At 37.4% G+C, this 18,629-nt stretch overlaps 1 protein-coding gene across 4 annotated transcripts in view; it reads left to right on the top strand.

Moving 5' to 3' along the window:
• Positions 1-1,386: 1,386 nt before the first annotated feature.
• Positions 1,387-18,629, top strand: part of GRIA3 (glutamate ionotropic receptor AMPA type subunit 3) — a 306,497-nt gene continuing 289,254 nt past the window's right edge. For 2 of the 4 annotated variants that reach the window (XM_063432104.1, XM_063432105.1), the window contains exons 1-2: positions 1,387-1,929; positions 3,283-3,441. In XM_063432104.1, coding sequence (XP_063288174.1) covers positions 1,839-1,929; positions 3,283-3,441 — 250 coding nt within the window. In that variant the 5' untranslated portion in view covers positions 1,387-1,838. The remainder of the gene's footprint in view (positions 1,930-3,282; positions 3,442-18,629) is intronic. The other 2 variants (XM_063432102.1, XM_063432103.1) reach the window with 1 other exon arrangement.

Raw genomic sequence — 18,629 nt, forward strand, 5'->3', positions numbered from 1 at the left:
AATTGTACAAACTGCAGTAAAAATAAAGGGGGGGACACAATTTTTGAAATGTGCCATATTTTTCTCTGTATTTCTGTGCATATTTTAGATATGGTATTAGTATGTACCTACAACATACACACTATGTAATTGTTTTCTCATGTTGGACCATCCTAAATTTTGGCTTTTACGCATAATGCCATAAATTTAAAAGCTTTGGTGTTTTAAGCCTCCTTGTCTAAGCCTGTGTTGGGGACACTAGCTGTCTTGTTAGTGTGTTGTGATTGCTCTTAGCCACCTGCAGTCATTGTGCTGAGGTGTTGGCATTTTGATCCCTTTGCATTCAATGCAGGGGTGAATCTGCAATTTCTACCATGAATTGGTGTTGTACCGAACTGAGCTGCTGTAGCATTCTCACTGTAATTCTGGATCCTGATAGCAGAGGACATAAGGATGGAGTGAGGAAGCAATTATATATGTTTGTACTACATAATTTATGATACCTATAGGTAGGTGTCCTAGAGGGAGGGTGGAATGTGACAGATAAAAAATGCACAGCAAGTTGGTGTTAAACAGCAGGGTCTAAAAGAAATCTGGGGTAAGTGATGAAGAGGTATATTAAGAATAAAGTAAAATTATGAGGTTTATTGTGGGTCTCTGTGACTGAATATTATTAATAGTAACAGGTTGTATGGAGGCTAGAACTGGCTACCTTTGAAAATGTATTAAAATTGTGGCATTAGCTGGTGGTGAGCTAAACACAGAGAAGGAATAGGACCACGAAAGGATACTGTCATGGATATCGTATTGACCTGGTCAGCAGGATGGTACTGAGCAGAATACATAGGAGAGCTCTTTGAGGCTAAGATTAAGAAAAATAGGTACTAATAAATAGGAAACTGGTAAGTGAATAGCAAGCTAGAATATAAAAATGGGGTCCTGCAGGGCCACTAAAAGAACAAGGAACTTAGGGGGGAGGTAGACAAGGAGGAGAAGAAAATAAAACAAAATGAAGAGGTAGAACATGTCCCTCAGTGGTGTAGAATCCAGACTTACAAAAAGATGTATGTGCTATGTCATGTGTGTGCCTCCTCACTAGTTGTTACAGACAGGGCACACTGTCTAGCTCCCTGGGATCTTTTCATAAAAATTTGTAACTAAGGCAAAGCAAAAAAAAAAGTAAAATGAATGAGTCAATTTGCTTGCCTTGCTTTATTGATCTTCATATTATCTTAATCCACTTGTCCTGATTCATCCCCTCTTTTTTGCAAAGCTGTCATCTATGTTATTGCCCAGGCTGCAGCCCTTTGTTCTTTTGTTTGGGCTACCTGCTGGGCCAGCATGGCCATAATTGGAGAGGGCCAGGGGGGCGAACCAGTTTAACAGTGCTCATTCCCAGGCTGTCTCCTTGCTTTTTCTTTTCAGCATTGAAGGAGTTAGCCTCTGATCCACGTGAGGCTGGTGTGCTTCTATTGATTGCATCTTCGTGTAGACAAATGCAGAGCTTGTGCTTTGCAGTCTTCTCAGGGGCTGCAGTGAAGCTGAGCTGAAGGATGCTGCTTTAACTCAACGTCAGATCAAGTTTGATCAATAACCCCCCTACTGGTCCAATTGCAAAAGCCTTATTCATCTGATCTTTTTTTTTTCCTCCCTTTTTCTATCCACCACCATCTTTGGGAGAGAAAAAAAGTCTCTGATTGTCTGTAGTGTGAGAAAGGGCTGCATTGCTCTGATCTGCAGCTTGCAAGCCAATGGAGCTGTCCAGGGTGCTGTAAGAAGAGACGAAGGGGAGAAATCGTTGACTTCAGCCCAGGCTGTGTCAGTTTCGTTTTAGAAATTGAATTTGCAAGGCTGTGAAAATGGGGCAAAATGAGATACAAACTGTCTTCCTTATTATGGTGAGCCTTGCAGGCGAATGTGTTGGAGGATTCCCTAATACTATCAATATAGGTAAGTGGCTGATCCTTACAAAAATATAGACTTAAAACCTACAGAGTGCTAATTCTGCATTATGTACTCTGATTCTTTGTATAGAACGCTGTCATGTATGTTAGAAACGTGTGGCAGCTTGAATGTACTCTGCAGTATGGATAGGTTAGCTGATATTTTAAGGGTTGGGGTAGACATTCCCTAACTTTACACACTGCAATTTTAAAAGTACCAGACTCCAGATTGCAAGCTTTAACTCTTATTTTTTTTTTATTCAGGAGAATTGCACCCAGTTACTGTATTCCAAACTCCAGTGTATTATTTTGGTTTTCTAAGTGCTTGAAAAACAACACACTGCATACAGTTCACCCTATATATAAATTGTATTTAATGCTATGGAATTTATAAAACCATCTTTAATCACAGCATGGTTAGTCGTGGATTTAAACTGATGGATGCCAAGCAAACCTATCTTTATTTGTTTTTGTACACTGCAGAAAAGTTACTAGACTTGTGTGTAGCAATGCTTAGCAAATTTATTCTCTAAATCTTCTTTACTGCATTAACTCCAGAGAACACAGTAAGTTCCTTTCATCTAAGGACATAGATCAGCAGTATGTAAAACACACACACAGACACACACACACACACAAACCAAAACATTTCATTCAGCCAGATCTCGTACATTGCTGAATAGGTTAGTTCTTGTTATTCTTGATGGGGGCTTGCAGAAGGACTGGAGTAAGCAAATTGTATAAAAGACAGAAAGCAGTCCATTGTAATAGCCGGGCAATGCTGGGGCAAGACTAACACTTTAGCTGCTGAAGAAGACTGCAATGTACTTTTAGACTGTGAGACAGACTAAGGGTTGTTTAGATTTCAGTCTTTTTTCAGATTAAATAAATTGTGTTTTAAATAGTATCTCTGCATTTAATAAGTTCCACAGTGTGTCCATATATGTGTTTGTGTGTTTGTGTGTATGCATGTATGCATGCATGAATCTATGAAAACATTTCCATTTATGTAGGCTTATACACACACAGAAATGTGTGTATGTATGCCTATGTGTGTGTTAGAGTGTGTGTGTTTGTGTGTGTGTGTGTGTCTGAGTGTTCCTGTGAGTGGGTGCTTGTGTGTGTGTGTGTGTGCGTGTGTGTGTCTGTGAGTGCCTATGTGTGTGTCTATGTGTCTCTAAGTGTTTTTGTATGTTTGTAGATATACATAGATTTATAGCTAGATTTTAATGTATATTTGTGACTCTTTGCTACATAAATGTGTATTCACTATTTTAAAATAAATATATCCTAATTAAAAGATATTGTGTCTCTTTCCTCACTAGCTAAATATTTTTCTTTCATTGTATGTGTTTTATAGGTGGACTTTTCATGAGAAATACAATTCAGGAACATAGTGCATTTTTATTTGCAGTACAACTGCACAACACAAACCAAAATAACACAGAGAGGCCCTTCCAGCTCTTTCATCATGTCGATCACTTAGATTCATCCAACAGTTTTTCAGTGACAAATGCCTGTGAGTATATTTTTTAATATATTGCACTTACCTAGCAATGCAGGTGTTTCCATCAACAGAGTGATATCTAGTGAACGGTCTATTTAAAAAACAAAGTTCCTTATTTCTTTTTTGTATATATCTTAGAGGTGTCTCAGTAATAAAAAAGATGTAAAACGTCATATTATGTTTTAGATGAGCATTTTATAGACATATCATATCAAATGAATGCATTATAGACTGCAGATAAACAGACACTATAACATTAAAGACTGAATGTTGTTATGACTATAGATAACAGAGAACATAGTGTGAACAAACTGAAAATATGTGAATGGAGCTAGCTTTACTGCAGAGAACGCGCATGGTGTATAGCCTTTAACTGAATACTATAAGACATAGACATTACTTGTAATGCAGTATTTAGAATGTATAGTGATTTGTAAAGCCAGGATGGATATACTGGATTTTTCAAAGCATATACATGTTTCCCTGTTCTCGCTGAATAGAGTTCTGTGAAATGTGTTGATGAACCTGCTAAATGATAGGAATACTAAGACATCATAGTTTTTATGGTATCATATTTAATGAGCTCTTTTCTGCAGTGCTTGAATTGCTTCTGTGGGCAACATGAAATAATAAGTATGCTGGGGAAATAGATGTGTGAAGTGTTGCTGAACACAATCCCTTAGGAGAAAATTTATAGAAGGTTTTATATAATGTAGCCATTTCTCAATTCTGGTACTTTTACATTAAAAACTTAACCCCTTCATACTCAAAGCTCTGAACTCAGGCTGTACTGCAGTGATTCTCTTAATTCCACCAGCCAACTGTTTGGCATAGACATAAGTGTATGTTCATTCAACATAACAGCTCTCTGGCATAAACGATTCTGACATTTTGGACATCCCCTATTTTTTAATGACCGATAGAGCAATAAACGACTAGACACAATTTATGAAATCATCAGGAATTCTTTTGCTTATCAATATTTAGACAGATCTTCACTGTGTTAAATAAGTCAATTTCTCATTAAAAAAAAGACAAGCACACAAATTGAAGAAAAAATAAGATGTGTGTATTTTAAGTCTGTTGCACAGGTTGGCAGTGCATATTAAATCAAAATTGCTATTTTGCTGGCGATAGCTAGTAGCTACTTGTGATATTTGGGAAGTTCTCTTAAAGTTCATGAAGATACCTTACTTACGCCTCCACATTTAATATTCATGTGCTTGTCTTTTTTCATGAATGGATGCCTTTTGAAACAAACACTTTACTTCTAATGCTTAATCAAAGTAATCCTTTCAAGAGACTGGCTTTACAACACTATTTCACCAATATCAATGAATGGATTAATGTTAAGTGAAAGAAGCACTTTAGCCTGGTAAATGATTTCAATCAGAAATATTTATTTTATTCATATGTTAAAATAATGCAAAAGCAGTGAATATTTTCTGCTAGGCTATCACATAGGGTTCTCTACATTCGATGCGCTAATAAATTAAAACAAATGACATTTGAGTTGTTTCCTCTTTTGATATAATTACAAATATTATTGGTTGAATTATTATGCAATATTATTTATAGGAAGTAGAACTGTTGGTGAAAAAATAAAAACTATCCTCCGATTTACTAAAGAGTTAATTTCTCCAGCTTAATTTTCTAAAATGGAGATTATTTTGAATGTGGCTGTTCTATCCATACTTTTATTTGGTTTATAAGCCACCGCAACTCACTGTTTAGTGAATAGACCACAAATATTACTGTAAGCGTTTCACAATATTGCAGGGATACCCAGTCAAAATATAACTTGCAACCAGTAATTTTTAAGAAATAAAATCATATACTCCCCCTGCCACTCATTCAATCAATGTTTGGGGTTATTAACTAAGGTGTCGTTACTAAGGAGGTAAACCAAATTTTAGGCCACAGTGACTGAATTATAAAATAGCTTTAGTGGATAATGTTTGAAATTTGTCCAGATCGTTTAATCTAAGATGTTTGAATCCCTTGTCAATCCTCCAGTTTCCAGTTTACTGAATGATTTCCAAAATAAACATGGGGGGATATGTAACAAGGTGAAAGCAGTGGCAGTTCTGGATCAAAATTCTAAATATGCATTAATCACCATGGAAACCAATAGAATGTCTTTCCACATTTGCAAGTTTGCACCCCAAATATCTATTTCTTATGATATATATCTCCCATTGCATGTAAAAACCAAAATAAAAGCACATATTTTCAGAATTATATTTTACTTTAATAATCCTAACTTGTTGAAGGAAATGTTGAATTTTAAAGTGATTTTCTAACATAAAAAACTCACAGCACACTCGCAAACATCTTAACTCTGTTCAGTAGATGTAAACAGAAAATAGAACATTTTGTACCATATGGTTTCAGCCTACTGAGAGTGACAGAGTGGAGAACTTAGTTTCAACTACAGGGAGATCAAGTAAATAGAAGATAATGATTGACAGGACTGCTAAAAGGATGCAGTGTGTTTAGTGTGTGCTGTGCCACTTAGTAAATGGAAATGAAAATATGGCAAACTCAAAATTAAATTTAAACTCCCATATTAGGTATAGTTTACTAAAGCATAGTAGTAACTCCAGATTCTGACTATCTCAGGATAATGAGAGTAGTAATCCAGTTCAGACAATTCTAAAACCAATCTGCTTTTCCTGTTCTAAAGTCTAGTGCGATTTCGGTTCTTCGATGTGTTATATTTTCAGCACATGCTTAGACCACAAACATGTTTATTTTATCAACGGTGTTTGCATATATACTCTGTATTTCAAGCGTCTGATGTAATGTATTTTCATTGACTTTCACAGTCCCTTAACCAAGTAGCAGCATGACACACAAATTAACACTTTTTTTCCCCAAGAGTCTGGGAATCCAGTTATATTCCACCAACACTAAAATCATTAATAAGACAGAAATAGAATACACTAAGGGTGTCAAGTATCACTCCTCTGGGACCAGAAAAGAAAAAGCATTTTTAGAAATCCATTACATTTGCACTAGCAAAGAAATGCAGATGTAGCCTTAAAAATCTGGACTTATTTAATTGTTTAGTAAATGCAATTTGCCTCTGTTGTAAATGGCTTTATTCACAATAACCCATATCATATAATAATAATTGTAGTTTAGCTTTTGATTCAATATAAATAAATACTAATCATTGTATTTATACACATACCTCGGAATTGCTTTTCCAGTTCCTCGCATTTGGGGTTTTTACACCCACTGAACCAGGACTAAGTAATCATGTATCAGCCACATAGACAACATGAATTAATTGAGTATCTCAATTTAGGGTTATCTGGAGTGAAAATGTAGAACCTCTGTAGAGTGCAATAATTTCCAGCCATTAATATGTAGATTATGGCATTTTTTAAGGTTCCAGATTTTTACTATCTGCTCGTATCAGTCAAGGCAATCCATCCAGTCTACCCAGCCTACCCAACAGATCCATTTTAGCTGTAGGGAAACCATGATGGATTTATGATATGTATGCATTTCTGGAAGTTATTTGATAAATTCATAGATTACTGATGTCCAATGATGATTTTAGCTGACGTATGCAGATGTGTGAGTGTGTACATGTGGGGGTAATTTTATTTCAGATCCTATACAAAAATCTAGAGATTTATTAAACCTGTACTAAGGATCAAGCAATAGGCTGTTATGCCTCAAGTAATCTGACTGAGCTAATGATTAACTTAGCAATGGTTACTCTAGGAACAATACACAGGGGGCACAAAGATACCATAGTCAAAACTGGGGGACACTAATAATTTTTACCATTAAATCATATGTGGTAGCAGGTCTGTAGTGGGTATAGAGAATGCAGGGAGTATTATGGAATCTAATTGGTGCAATAGGCTATAGTGAGTATAGGGGGCATATGAGCTGTGGTGGGTGCAGGGGGTAATATGTGCTGTAGTGCTAGCAGGGGGTAGGGCTGTAATGGGTGTAGGGCAGATAGGGGCTATAGTGGATGAGGGAACTTCAGCTGCTGTAGTGAATATTGGGAAAATAGGGAATGTAGTGGGTGCAGGGGTAGGGGCTGTGGTTTTTGCAAAATAGATAGGGCTATAGGGGGTAGTGTAAGCTGTAGTAGGTGCTGGGGGTAGAGGCTGTAGTGGATTCAGGTGGTAACAGGGACTGTAATTAATATAGGGACTGTAGTGGGTGCAGAGGATAACAGGGGCTCTAGTGGTTGCAGAAGGTAATAAGGACTGTAGTGGCTGCAGGGAGTAGGGCCTGTAGTGGTTACATGGGAGATACAACTATAGCGGGTAATATAGGCTGTAATGGGTGCAAGAGGAAATAGGGACTGTAGTGAATATAGAGGGTGATAGGGGTCATAGTGGGTTCTCTAGAAGGATATTAATACTTTGGAAAGAGTTCAGAGAAGGGCTACTAAACTGGTTCATGGATTGCAGGATACAACTTACAAGGTAAGGTTAAAGGATCTTTAACCATGTATAGTTTGGAGGAAAGACAAGACAGGGGGATATGATAGAAACATTTAAATACATAAAGGGAATCAATACAGTAAAGGAGGAGAATATATTTAAAAGAAGAAAAACTACCACAACAAGGGGACTTAAATTAGAGGGGCAAGGGTTTAAAAATAGTATCAGGACGTACTACTTTACTGAAAGGGGAGTGGATGCATGGGATAGCCTTCCAGATAAGGTGATAGAGGTTAACACAGTGAAGGAGTTTAAGGATGCGTGGGATAGGCATAAGGCTATACTAAATATAAGATAAGGCAAGGGTCTAATGAAAGTATTTAGAAAATTGTGCAGACTAGATGTGCCAAATGGTTCTTATCTGCCATCAAATTCTATGTTCAGTGGAGTTAAGGGCTACAGGGGAGATAGGGCTGTATGGAGTAATAGGAACTGTTGTGGGTGCAAGGGGTAGGGGCTGTAGTTGTTGTAGGGGGTAGAGCTGTAGTGGATTCAGGTGGTAATAGTAACTGTAACGAATATATAGGTAATAGGGGCTGTAGTGGATACAGAGGATAACAGGGGCTGCAGTGGCTGCAGAGGGTAATAGGGACTGTAATGGCTGCAGGGAGTAGGATCTGTAGTGGTTACATGGGAGGTAAAGCTATAGGGGTAATATAGGCTGTACTGGGTGTAAGAGCAAATAGGACTGTAGTGTATATATATGGGCTAATAGGAGTCATAGTGGGTTCTGGGGAGATAGGGGCTATAGGGAGTAATAGCAGTTATACTGTAGTGGGTGCATGGGAGTATGGGATGTAGTGGGTGCAGGGGGTAAAATGGACTATAGTGAATATAGGGAGTAATTGAGGTTGTAGTGAATATGGGAGGTAATAGGGGCTGTAGTGGGTGCAGAGGTTTATGGGTCTGTAGTGGATGCAAGGGAAATAGGCTGTAGTTAATATAGTGCGTAATAGGGGCTGTATTGGCTGCAGGGAAGATATGAACTATAGGGGGTAATAATGGCTGTAGTAAGTGCACTAGAGAGGCTGTAGATGGTAATATGGGTGTAGTGGGTGCAGGGGGTTGGGGCTATAGAGGGTTATATAAGCTAGTGTGGGTGCAGGTGATTATAAAGACTGTAGTGGTTGTAGGGAGATGGGTCTTTAGGTGGTAATATAGGCTGTAGTGGGATCAGGGGGTAATCAGGGCTGTAGTGAATATAGGGGGTGATAAGGGCTACAGTGGGTGCAGCGGGATAGGGTCTATAGGAGTTAATATAGGCTGTAGTGGATGCAGGGGGTAATAAGGGCTGTAGTGGATGCAGGGGGGTAGGGGCTTTAGGAATTAATATAGTCTGTAGTGGGTGCAGGGGGTACATAAGAGCTGCAGTTGCTGCAGTGAGTAGGGGTTGTAGTGGTTGCAGAGAAGGTAGGAGCTCTAGGTGGTAATATAGGCTGTAGTGGGTGAAGGTAAAATAGGGCTGTAGTGAGTGCAGATCTTCCCCTTGTGTCTGCTAACTCTCCATAATCTCCAGCAGCATGCCATCATATACCTGTTTCCTCTTCCAGGCAGCCCTGCATCTTTCCACATTTAACATACGTGATGGGAGCCTTCTGGATGTGCATAGAAAGAGGAAGGGATGTGATGTCACAACCTTCTCACTCATTTCACACACAGCACTGTAAAATAATAAAAATGAGACCTGGCAGAGACAACACAAACTGCCAGGTCTCGATCTACATGAGAAAAAGCCAACTGGCTTAAAGTGATAGAGGTTTGTGGGGGGGGGGGCACACAAGGGAGCAAGGCCAGTACCGGCACGTCATATAGGCAACTTAGGCAGTTGCCTAGGGTGCACCGACTTGGGGGGGCACAGCGCTCCCTCCTGCCAGTGACTCAGTGTAGCGTGGCCAGGCGGTGCGGACTAAGGTACAGGAGCATCTGTTTCCTGTACCCGGCTGGACTGGCAGGAAGCGCTCACTGAGAGAGCACTTCCTGTCAGTCTGGCCGGGAACAGGAAACAGAAGTTCCTGTACTGTGGTCTGCACCACCGGCCATGCTACAAAGAGGTAGGAGGCACACTAGGGAGGGGAGTCAGCACTAAGGGACACTGGGGAGGTTGGGGGGAGAGGAAAGAGGAGAGATCACTAAGGGAAAGATGGGGAGGGAAGAACACTATAGGACAAGCAGGAAGGAAGATCACTAAGGAACGGGGGACAGGGAAAAGCACTATGGTACAGGGGGGGCAGGGGAGAACACTATGGCATGGGGGGCAGGGGAGAGCACTAAGGGTCAAGGGGAGAGCATTAAGGGATAGGGTAGGGGAGTGCACTAAAGGGCAGGAGAGAGCACTATGGGACAGGGTGGTAAGGAAGAGCACTAAGGGACAGGAGGAGAGGGTAGATCACTAAGGGTCAGGAGAGATCACTAAGGGATAGGCGGCAGGGGAGATCACTAAGGGACAGGTGGGGAGGGGAGATCACTAAGGGATGGGAGAGCACTAAGGGATCACAGAGCACTAAGGGATAGGAGGGTATAAGATAGCACAAAGTGATAGGAGGGGATGAGAGAGCACTAAAGGACAGGAGGGGAGGGGAGAGTTTTAAAGGACAGGAGGGGAGACCTCTAAGGGACAGGGGATAAGAGGAGATGAGGCCACTAAGGGATGGGGGGAGTAAAAAAGAGATCATTAAGGGTCTCACACACAGACACACCGAGACATACTATGGATCCTACACTCACACAGAAACACACCATGGATCCATTACACACAAACACAATGCATCCCTTACACATACACAATGCATACCTCACACACACAATGCAGCCCTTGCACACATACACAGAAGCACACAATGCATCCCTTACATACAAAAACAGACAATGCATCCCTTATGCACACACACACACACACACACACAAACACACACTGCTTCTCTTACACACACACACACAGAAACACAATGCATCTTTTACACACACTCAATGCACCCCTTACAGACACACATTGCATTACATTACATACAAACATACACAGAAACACACACCTTGCATCCCTTACACATACAAACACACACACACACTGCATCCCCTATACACTCACACTACAACCCTTACACAAACTGGTATCCCTATACACTAAATTCCATAAGAACACACACAAATTACATCCTCTACAATAACACATAACACATCCCCTACACACATACACTCCACTCCATGTGAGCGTAGTCATGGGTGGGCCTTGTAGGCATATTCACGGTCAGGCCCTGTAAGGGGCCCAAAGAATGGAGCTGGTTCCTGTTTGTTGATATTTGTGAGCACTGCTTCCAGAGAGCCTGTTTTACCAAGACTGCAGCCTGAGCCCATCATCATCCTCTTGTCCTCGTCTGGTGGTAAGTATGCAATCCAGTATATTATTAGTGGCACTAATCTCTAATTTACCTCACATTAAAGGGACACTATAGTCACCAGAACCACTACAGCTTAATGTAGTGGTTCTGGTGTCTAAAGCCTGTGCCTGTAGGCTTTTTAATGTAGACACACTACCCTTTCAGAGAAAAGACACTGTGCAGCACTGATGTTAGCTCATATGGCAGATCATATGGGTGGGGCATTGTGATGTCATGTGGCGGGCAGAGCATATGAGGGGCGGCAAATTTTTGTTTGCCTAGGTTGGCAAAATCCTTGCACCAGCCCTGGGCAAGGCATTATCTATGCGGGATAACTGTCCCTCCTCCTCCCCCTGTAGCGCTGCTTATGTAACTTAGCTGTGACAAAATAGATGAGCTAAAAATGTTTGGCCTATTGGCTAGTCATTATGTTGATATGAGAACTCTGACATCTATCTATCTATCTATCTATCTATATTTCTATCTATCTATCTGTATGTCTGTCTGTCTATCTATCTTTAGCATAAGCTTCTTAATTTTCAATGGCCTATACTGGATAGTTGGACAGTATTGCAATGGAATATATTGTGCAATCCTTACCATTACGTTTTTACAGATAAGCTTTGATAATAAATTCTGTTTAGCACTGTTGGTTACAATTACACATCACTGTGTTCCAGGATATCAATACTTTTTTTTTCATTATCTTACTACATATTGCTGTTATTCCTCTAAGAAAGAACAAACATTTTACGTAAAACATAATCATGAGCTTATTTAAATGAGTAATTGCAGTGTGATGATATGGAATGCTCGTTTCTGCGTCTAGCACCTCATACGAGGATTATGTAGGGTGTCTCTAGATCAAATTGTATTGAAAGAATCTGCCTTTGTTTTTATGCTGTGCTGTTGTAGTGCATTCCACTACATCTCTCAGCCTCTGCAGTGTCAGCTCATTAGCACACAGATCTCATATCCCCTCTCTGCACTGTCATTGCAAAATTTGCTGTTGTACACCTTTACAATCAGCTATGCTCTTGAATAAAGCTCTGTTTGCAAGACATGCTAAGAAAAAAAAAGAAGCTAAATAAAACAAATATAACCTTACAGTTATTTGATGTGGAACATCACAAAGAAAGCATTAGTGAAAATCCTATTTTGTTCATTAACATAGAGAAGATAGGCAGATTAGCAAGTGAAAAAGAAGTAAATATAAAATAAGGTTTCTTTCATCCAAACCAAGTTGGCAATTGGTCCTAAGTCTGCAGGGTAGGTTTAGACACTGATTTCTGGGTTATCTTTGCATTCTTTGGGGATTGGGGCTGCATTAATCAGTCTCCTTTTAAACTCCCTTTCCTGCTCAGTTCTCTTTTAAAAAGAAATACATTTTTTTTCCTTACAAATATAAATTCCATACCGAAGATTCCTTTAATATTACAAAAATACAAATGATATAGATTTATATGAAGAGTTTGTAAGTACATAAATCAAATCTGACACTTCTGCTTTTTTACTCCCCAAATCTTAATAATATTTAAAGTTGTATTATTTTTCACGATTTTTTACTATGAATGGTAGAAAGATTTTAAAATATGTCTGAAAATTTAAGAAACAAATATAGTTTAAACACGCCGTTTTAGTTTTCTAAATAAGCTCATGTCCATATTAAAATAAACCTTCTTTTTTAGAACAATATAGCATGCCTTAAAATTTTAACGTTTTAATATCCGATCTCCTAAATTCTGCTTTACTCTTATGAGAATCTTAAATTGAGACTGATATGTATAAAAGATCAATAGAAAATAAGGAAGAATTAACTTGAGAGCGTGAGTCATTCATTTATTGCCATGAAAATCGGATATTAATGAAAAAGCCTTAAAAGTTAAATAATTTTATACATTACTTACAGCTAGTGCTCTAAAAAAAAAAACAACATAATATCGTGTTTATCTATAACTCAATGTAACAGCACACATGTAATATTTGATGCAATCTTCTAAAAATAGCATCTTACATCAACCTCATTTGTATTTTATATATATGCAGCACAGGACTGATTGATTGATGAGCTCAGTCTAAGCATCTAATAGGCTGGAGGAGGCATTATATATTTATAAAGCTGATTATGCCTCATTCACATGGCTGCTCCTTTGACCATGTCTGGAGTCTCTCTCACTTCCTCCCATGTATGATGTCTCGCTCCTCATGTCTGATGTTTTGCTCCTTTTCTTACCTCTTCAAATCTAGAGCTGTAATGGAATATTCAGTAGGCATTCTATTTATATAGGTCTGATATTTCCCCTTCTTTCAACCATGTCTGCTCTCTCATCCCCTGTCTGCTGGAACTTTCTTTTCCCATGTCTTCTGTCTTTCTCTCTCAAACTATTACTTCCATATTTGCTCTCCTCTCTTATATCTTACCCCCTCCCATGTCTGTATCTCTCTACATCACATGCCTGTCCCTTACTGAAATGTCTGTTCTCATTTTCTCTTTTTCCCTTCCATGCCTACTTCCTGTCTCCTGACTCGTGTCTTTTGGTTTATCTAAAGTATCTACTCTCTCTCATAGATGTGATCTCGCTACCCCCCCTCCTCCCATGTTTTGTTATCTATTAGACTGCTGCACGTACATGTTTCCTTATTGGTCACTTTCTATCTCCCTTCTTGTGTGTTATCATCTTTCCACTATCCATGTCTGCTGGCAGTTCTCTCTCCTTTCTCCTTTAATTTGCTACTCTTCCCACCAAATGTTTTCAATGTGTATTTTTCTTTGTCAGGTACTGCATTCCTGCTGGTGACTATAGTAGTGTCTACCTGCCCACCTCATAGATGGGCTTTGTGGACTGTGACATATGACCTGACATCACGCATATATCTTACCTTCTCTAATGCTTGTTGTTTTCACCATTCCACTTCTTCCAGTCTTCCTCCACTCCTTTATCCACTTTATACATGTTTATCATTTTTTTCAGGCCTTCTTGCTCCATATTTCTTTCTCTCCATATGTCTTAATCTTTATATAATCATAATCTCTGTCTCTCAACTCTTTATAAACTGTCTCTGTCTGTAAATGATAATCGATCCTTAAATAGTTCTGTTAAACACCGCCTCATACCGCTCAATCTCTTTATCAGCATTTGCATTTTACCCTTCTCTGTATATCAGTCTCTATATTTTACTGTCAATATTTCATTTCCCTGTTTCCCTTTTTACCTCTCTATGTTTGATTGTCATCTCATCTACATTGTCTCTGTTTGTCTATTATTTGTTTTATTTTTCTCACCCAATAATCAAACGTTATATGAACCTGTCTCTCTTTTGCACGTCCAATTTCCTCGAGCCTGAAGTTTATTTACCTTGGTTAACCATGTTAGGGAGTCTTAGATGACTGCATTAATATGCACAGTAATCTTTGCATATGCATCTTCATGCAATCATCATGGGCAGGATGCCACCTGGGTTCAGTTGAGTACACAGCCATCACAGGATTTGCACAGCCATACCTTTTCTGAACACTCCAAATGAACATGTTCATAGCAAAAAACAGAAGTTGCTCTATTGCACTAACCCCCTATTCTAATCTTAAAGAACATTTTTTCGGACATATATTTTCCACAAGAAGGTGTAATGTTCTTTACAAAATTAAAAAATATAATTGTTGAAATTAACATTATGTGAAGACAAAACTTGCAGTAATAATGGTTAAATTCATTGGGCTTCAATCACCAAAATCAGTATTCATAGATTCATACATTCATAATTATCACTTGCAAAAAATACATGTTTTTTCAAAGATGAGGTCAGGCAATATTATAAAATGTGTGCATATGGCAGGGGTCTATTCACTAACAGCAACATAGCCAGACACAATCTCCAATTGGGCTGAACTGGAGATTATTTTCGATTTTTATTTTGTCCTATTTTTTCAAGTTAGATTTAAATTCATGACCACTCATTCTCAACTGAGTAGGACCCCTGATATGATGGCAAAATTTAAAACCCCATTGCTTTTTTCCCATTTTACAGCTAATGTGCAGGGAAAAAAAATCTTGACATCAAAAAGATATATAATTAGATTTTTTAAAAAAATGTGTCTTAGAAGATACATGCATAGAATAAAGGAAATATCCATCCTTACTAGAAAGCTAATGTCACTGCTTTCAAAAATTGTATTTTGATTTTATTCATGAAAGAAAATAGCAAATGTGCACATGAAACAGACTGAACGCAGTAGATGCTATACGTTTTATGTATAATTTCTTCATAACTAGGGAGCACATTCAAAGTGAATCAGTCCCATATAATAAGGTAAGTATTCAGTAATATTTCCTTAGGTGAGTTAGTAAAACCTGTTTGATTAGTTGAGGTTCCATTCTTTTATCTCACTGAGAAAACATACAGAAGAGTACACATAATGTGATAGAAAACAGCTCACTCTGATCAAAGAACAACGGGAATCTTAAGACTCTAGCATCATACTAGGGGTTTTAACTGTGTTATGAGACTGCCTGTCTTTTTGTCATGCTTTGACAGCAGAATTAAAATTTTGCATAAACATGGTTTAGAAGAAAAGGGAAGAGCAAAGTAGGAAACATGTCAAATAAATGTGGATGGATGGTCTTGGGAGTAGTGTAGGGTGGGGATGGCAGATGAATTAAGATGAGCAAAAACGTTTAGAAAAAGGAAATTTAAGAGTTGGGTAAATAGGAATGGATAAAAGAAGAGAGAAAGAGAGTACCATTGGTGCAGTACGTGATGGAATTTGCTATAGGTAATGAAAGAGATAACTGCAAATATTCACAAATGTGCAGCACTAAATACGAAGGAATCCTTGGCCTTTTGTGAATATCTACACTTATTGCTGAAATTACCATGGTGGATCACGTTCATCCTTGGACATATTTTTACTGAGGCGGGTGCATTTTCCCTTGTACAATGTAATATGATAAAAGATATAATGACTTTACTATCACTTCTTTAATCATCTAATAGCCTAACAAGCCATGCACAGACTATCTTTTCTTCCCAAGAACATCTTCAACAGCAAGTATATTCATGAACATGAATACATTTAATAACTAGTCATTTACGAAACTTTTTTTAGTTTCCAAATTGAATAAATTTAAATAGAAATAAATTTGAAGGGAAATGTATCTGATTGCAAGACTGTTATTGACTAGTATATGAAACTGCTAATTTGAGTAGTATGGCCTTCTATACAACATGAATTTGTGTGCCTCTACCTGTGAAATTTAAATTTCTACTTTAAGTTGCAATTATTCTGATAAAAATAATGACCTCCCTCGTACATATCAGGATAGTAGATAAGGCCTGGAATACAGAAACAGAATGTCACAAGGTGTCAAAGTGCACATGTCAATTTCAAAATGGTCCACGATGAAGATATTACAATATTCAGCTTTATGTGGATAGTTAAAGTTAATAGACACCTGAGAGATGGAGAGCATGTGATGAGAGAGAAGGCTTAATACAAATATTAACTTTACAAGGTCTGAAAATATTATCTGATTTATTCAAATTTCTCAAAGTTAAAAGTAATGTAATGATATGTTGTGTATCTCATTGTCTTGCTATTTAAACTCTTTGGTGCCATTTTTGTTTTATGTCAGACAACATAGTGTGTATTTGAAACATAGAATCAATGGACAGAACATAAATTCATAATAGAGCATTAGTTTGGAGTATATTTGGAGTTTGGAGTATATTTTGCTGAGTTTAGATTTCTTTCATCCTCTTCAGAGTTATTGCTTTGATAAAACGTTTGAGAGCTTTATGGTATCTCTTTACTGCAGTATTAAAGATAAGGTGTGGAATACTTGCATAGAAGCAGTTCTGAGTACAGATTACAGATCATGGATATCAAAAATGAAATGATGTAACTGTACACAAATTAATTTTTCACTTATTAGTATATCCTTTATGAAAACATTTGGGTAATACAATTAATATATGATATAAAGTGTAGGAGAAAGAAGAGGACCGCCATTTATAGTTACTATGCAGGGATGCAGAGTGGAATATCTGAGCACTGGCAGAGGATTTTTTTTCTTGTAACGTGAAAAACAATACTTATTGATTAAATTATTTTGAAATGAGAAACAAACATTAAAACAAATTTGTGTTTTTAAAAGAAAAGGGATTAGAGTAGAATGAATTTAATTGAAGATGATTATTATTTTATTATTTTAATTATTGTAGTTGATTGCAATGTTGGATCGCAGGATATGTCAGAAGTCATTATTTTCTTTTACATAATTTCCATCTCTAGGTGGCAATATTATATATAAAACCCCCATTATTTCTTGCCTAGGTGAGGTGTTTAAAAAAAATAAATAAAAGAAAACTATTACAATCTCTAAGATTTGAAATAATTGTTTACTGAATAAGCAAGTGCACTGTGGTCATCAAAACTAACATAGAACTCCTCACTCATTCTTCTTAAAAAAGTTATCTTTATAATAATTGTCAATAATTAATTTCTATTTAAAATGTTCTTTAGGTCCTAAAAATATTTATATTTGTATTAGTACTGCAGTATCATATGTTTTGACTTATGATTGAATTTTGTTGCATATGTGCCAGAACATGACTGGAACAAAAACATAGACATGAGAATTTCAAAGCCCAGGAACCCACTTCCAAATTTGGCCTCAATTTAATATTGTTGCATAAGCTTTCCGAATTAGTTGATATTCTTTATACATTTTTAAAATTATGTTTTCCAAATATTAAAATATGAATATATATAAAATGTATAAAAATATATCATAAACATTAAACTATTAGAAAAATTAAAATAAAATTGTTCATAATAATAGATCATTTTAAATGTTTTTCCAAACATATTTATCTATTTTAAAGCTTATCCAACAAAATTAAATATCAGCTGCAAATTCAACTTCTTTATTTTACAGCCTAATCATTTGACCCCACATATTTCCTTGAAGTTTTGAAATGTTGACAATTCATCAAAAGTTACTATTTTAGGAACAAACCTCTAAGGGAGATTTTAAAAAGACTTGGTTTATCGTTTTTTGTTTTTTTTAAATATGACACCTTTATTAAAGAACAGTCTGCTACTATCTTCCATCTTCTATTTCATGCATCATCTGTGCTTACACAAATCATAATAAATGTACTGCGCCTTCCCTACCATCTTTCTTGGTCCATTCAATCACATGATATAATCCCAAATCCTTGTCACCTAACTCATTCTTCCATCAATTCTCATATACCTCTCCTGGACCACCAGTCTCATGACATTATCTTTTGCCTCCTTTCCCAACTACATATGCAATTTTCCCTATAATCCATATGACCTTGCTTC

The sequence above is a fragment of the Pelobates fuscus genome, chromosome 9 (genome assembly GCF_036172605.1).
Source record: "Pelobates fuscus isolate aPelFus1 chromosome 9, aPelFus1.pri, whole genome shotgun sequence".
NCBI classification, from domain to species: Eukaryota; Metazoa; Chordata; class Amphibia; order Anura; family Pelobatidae; genus Pelobates; species Pelobates fuscus.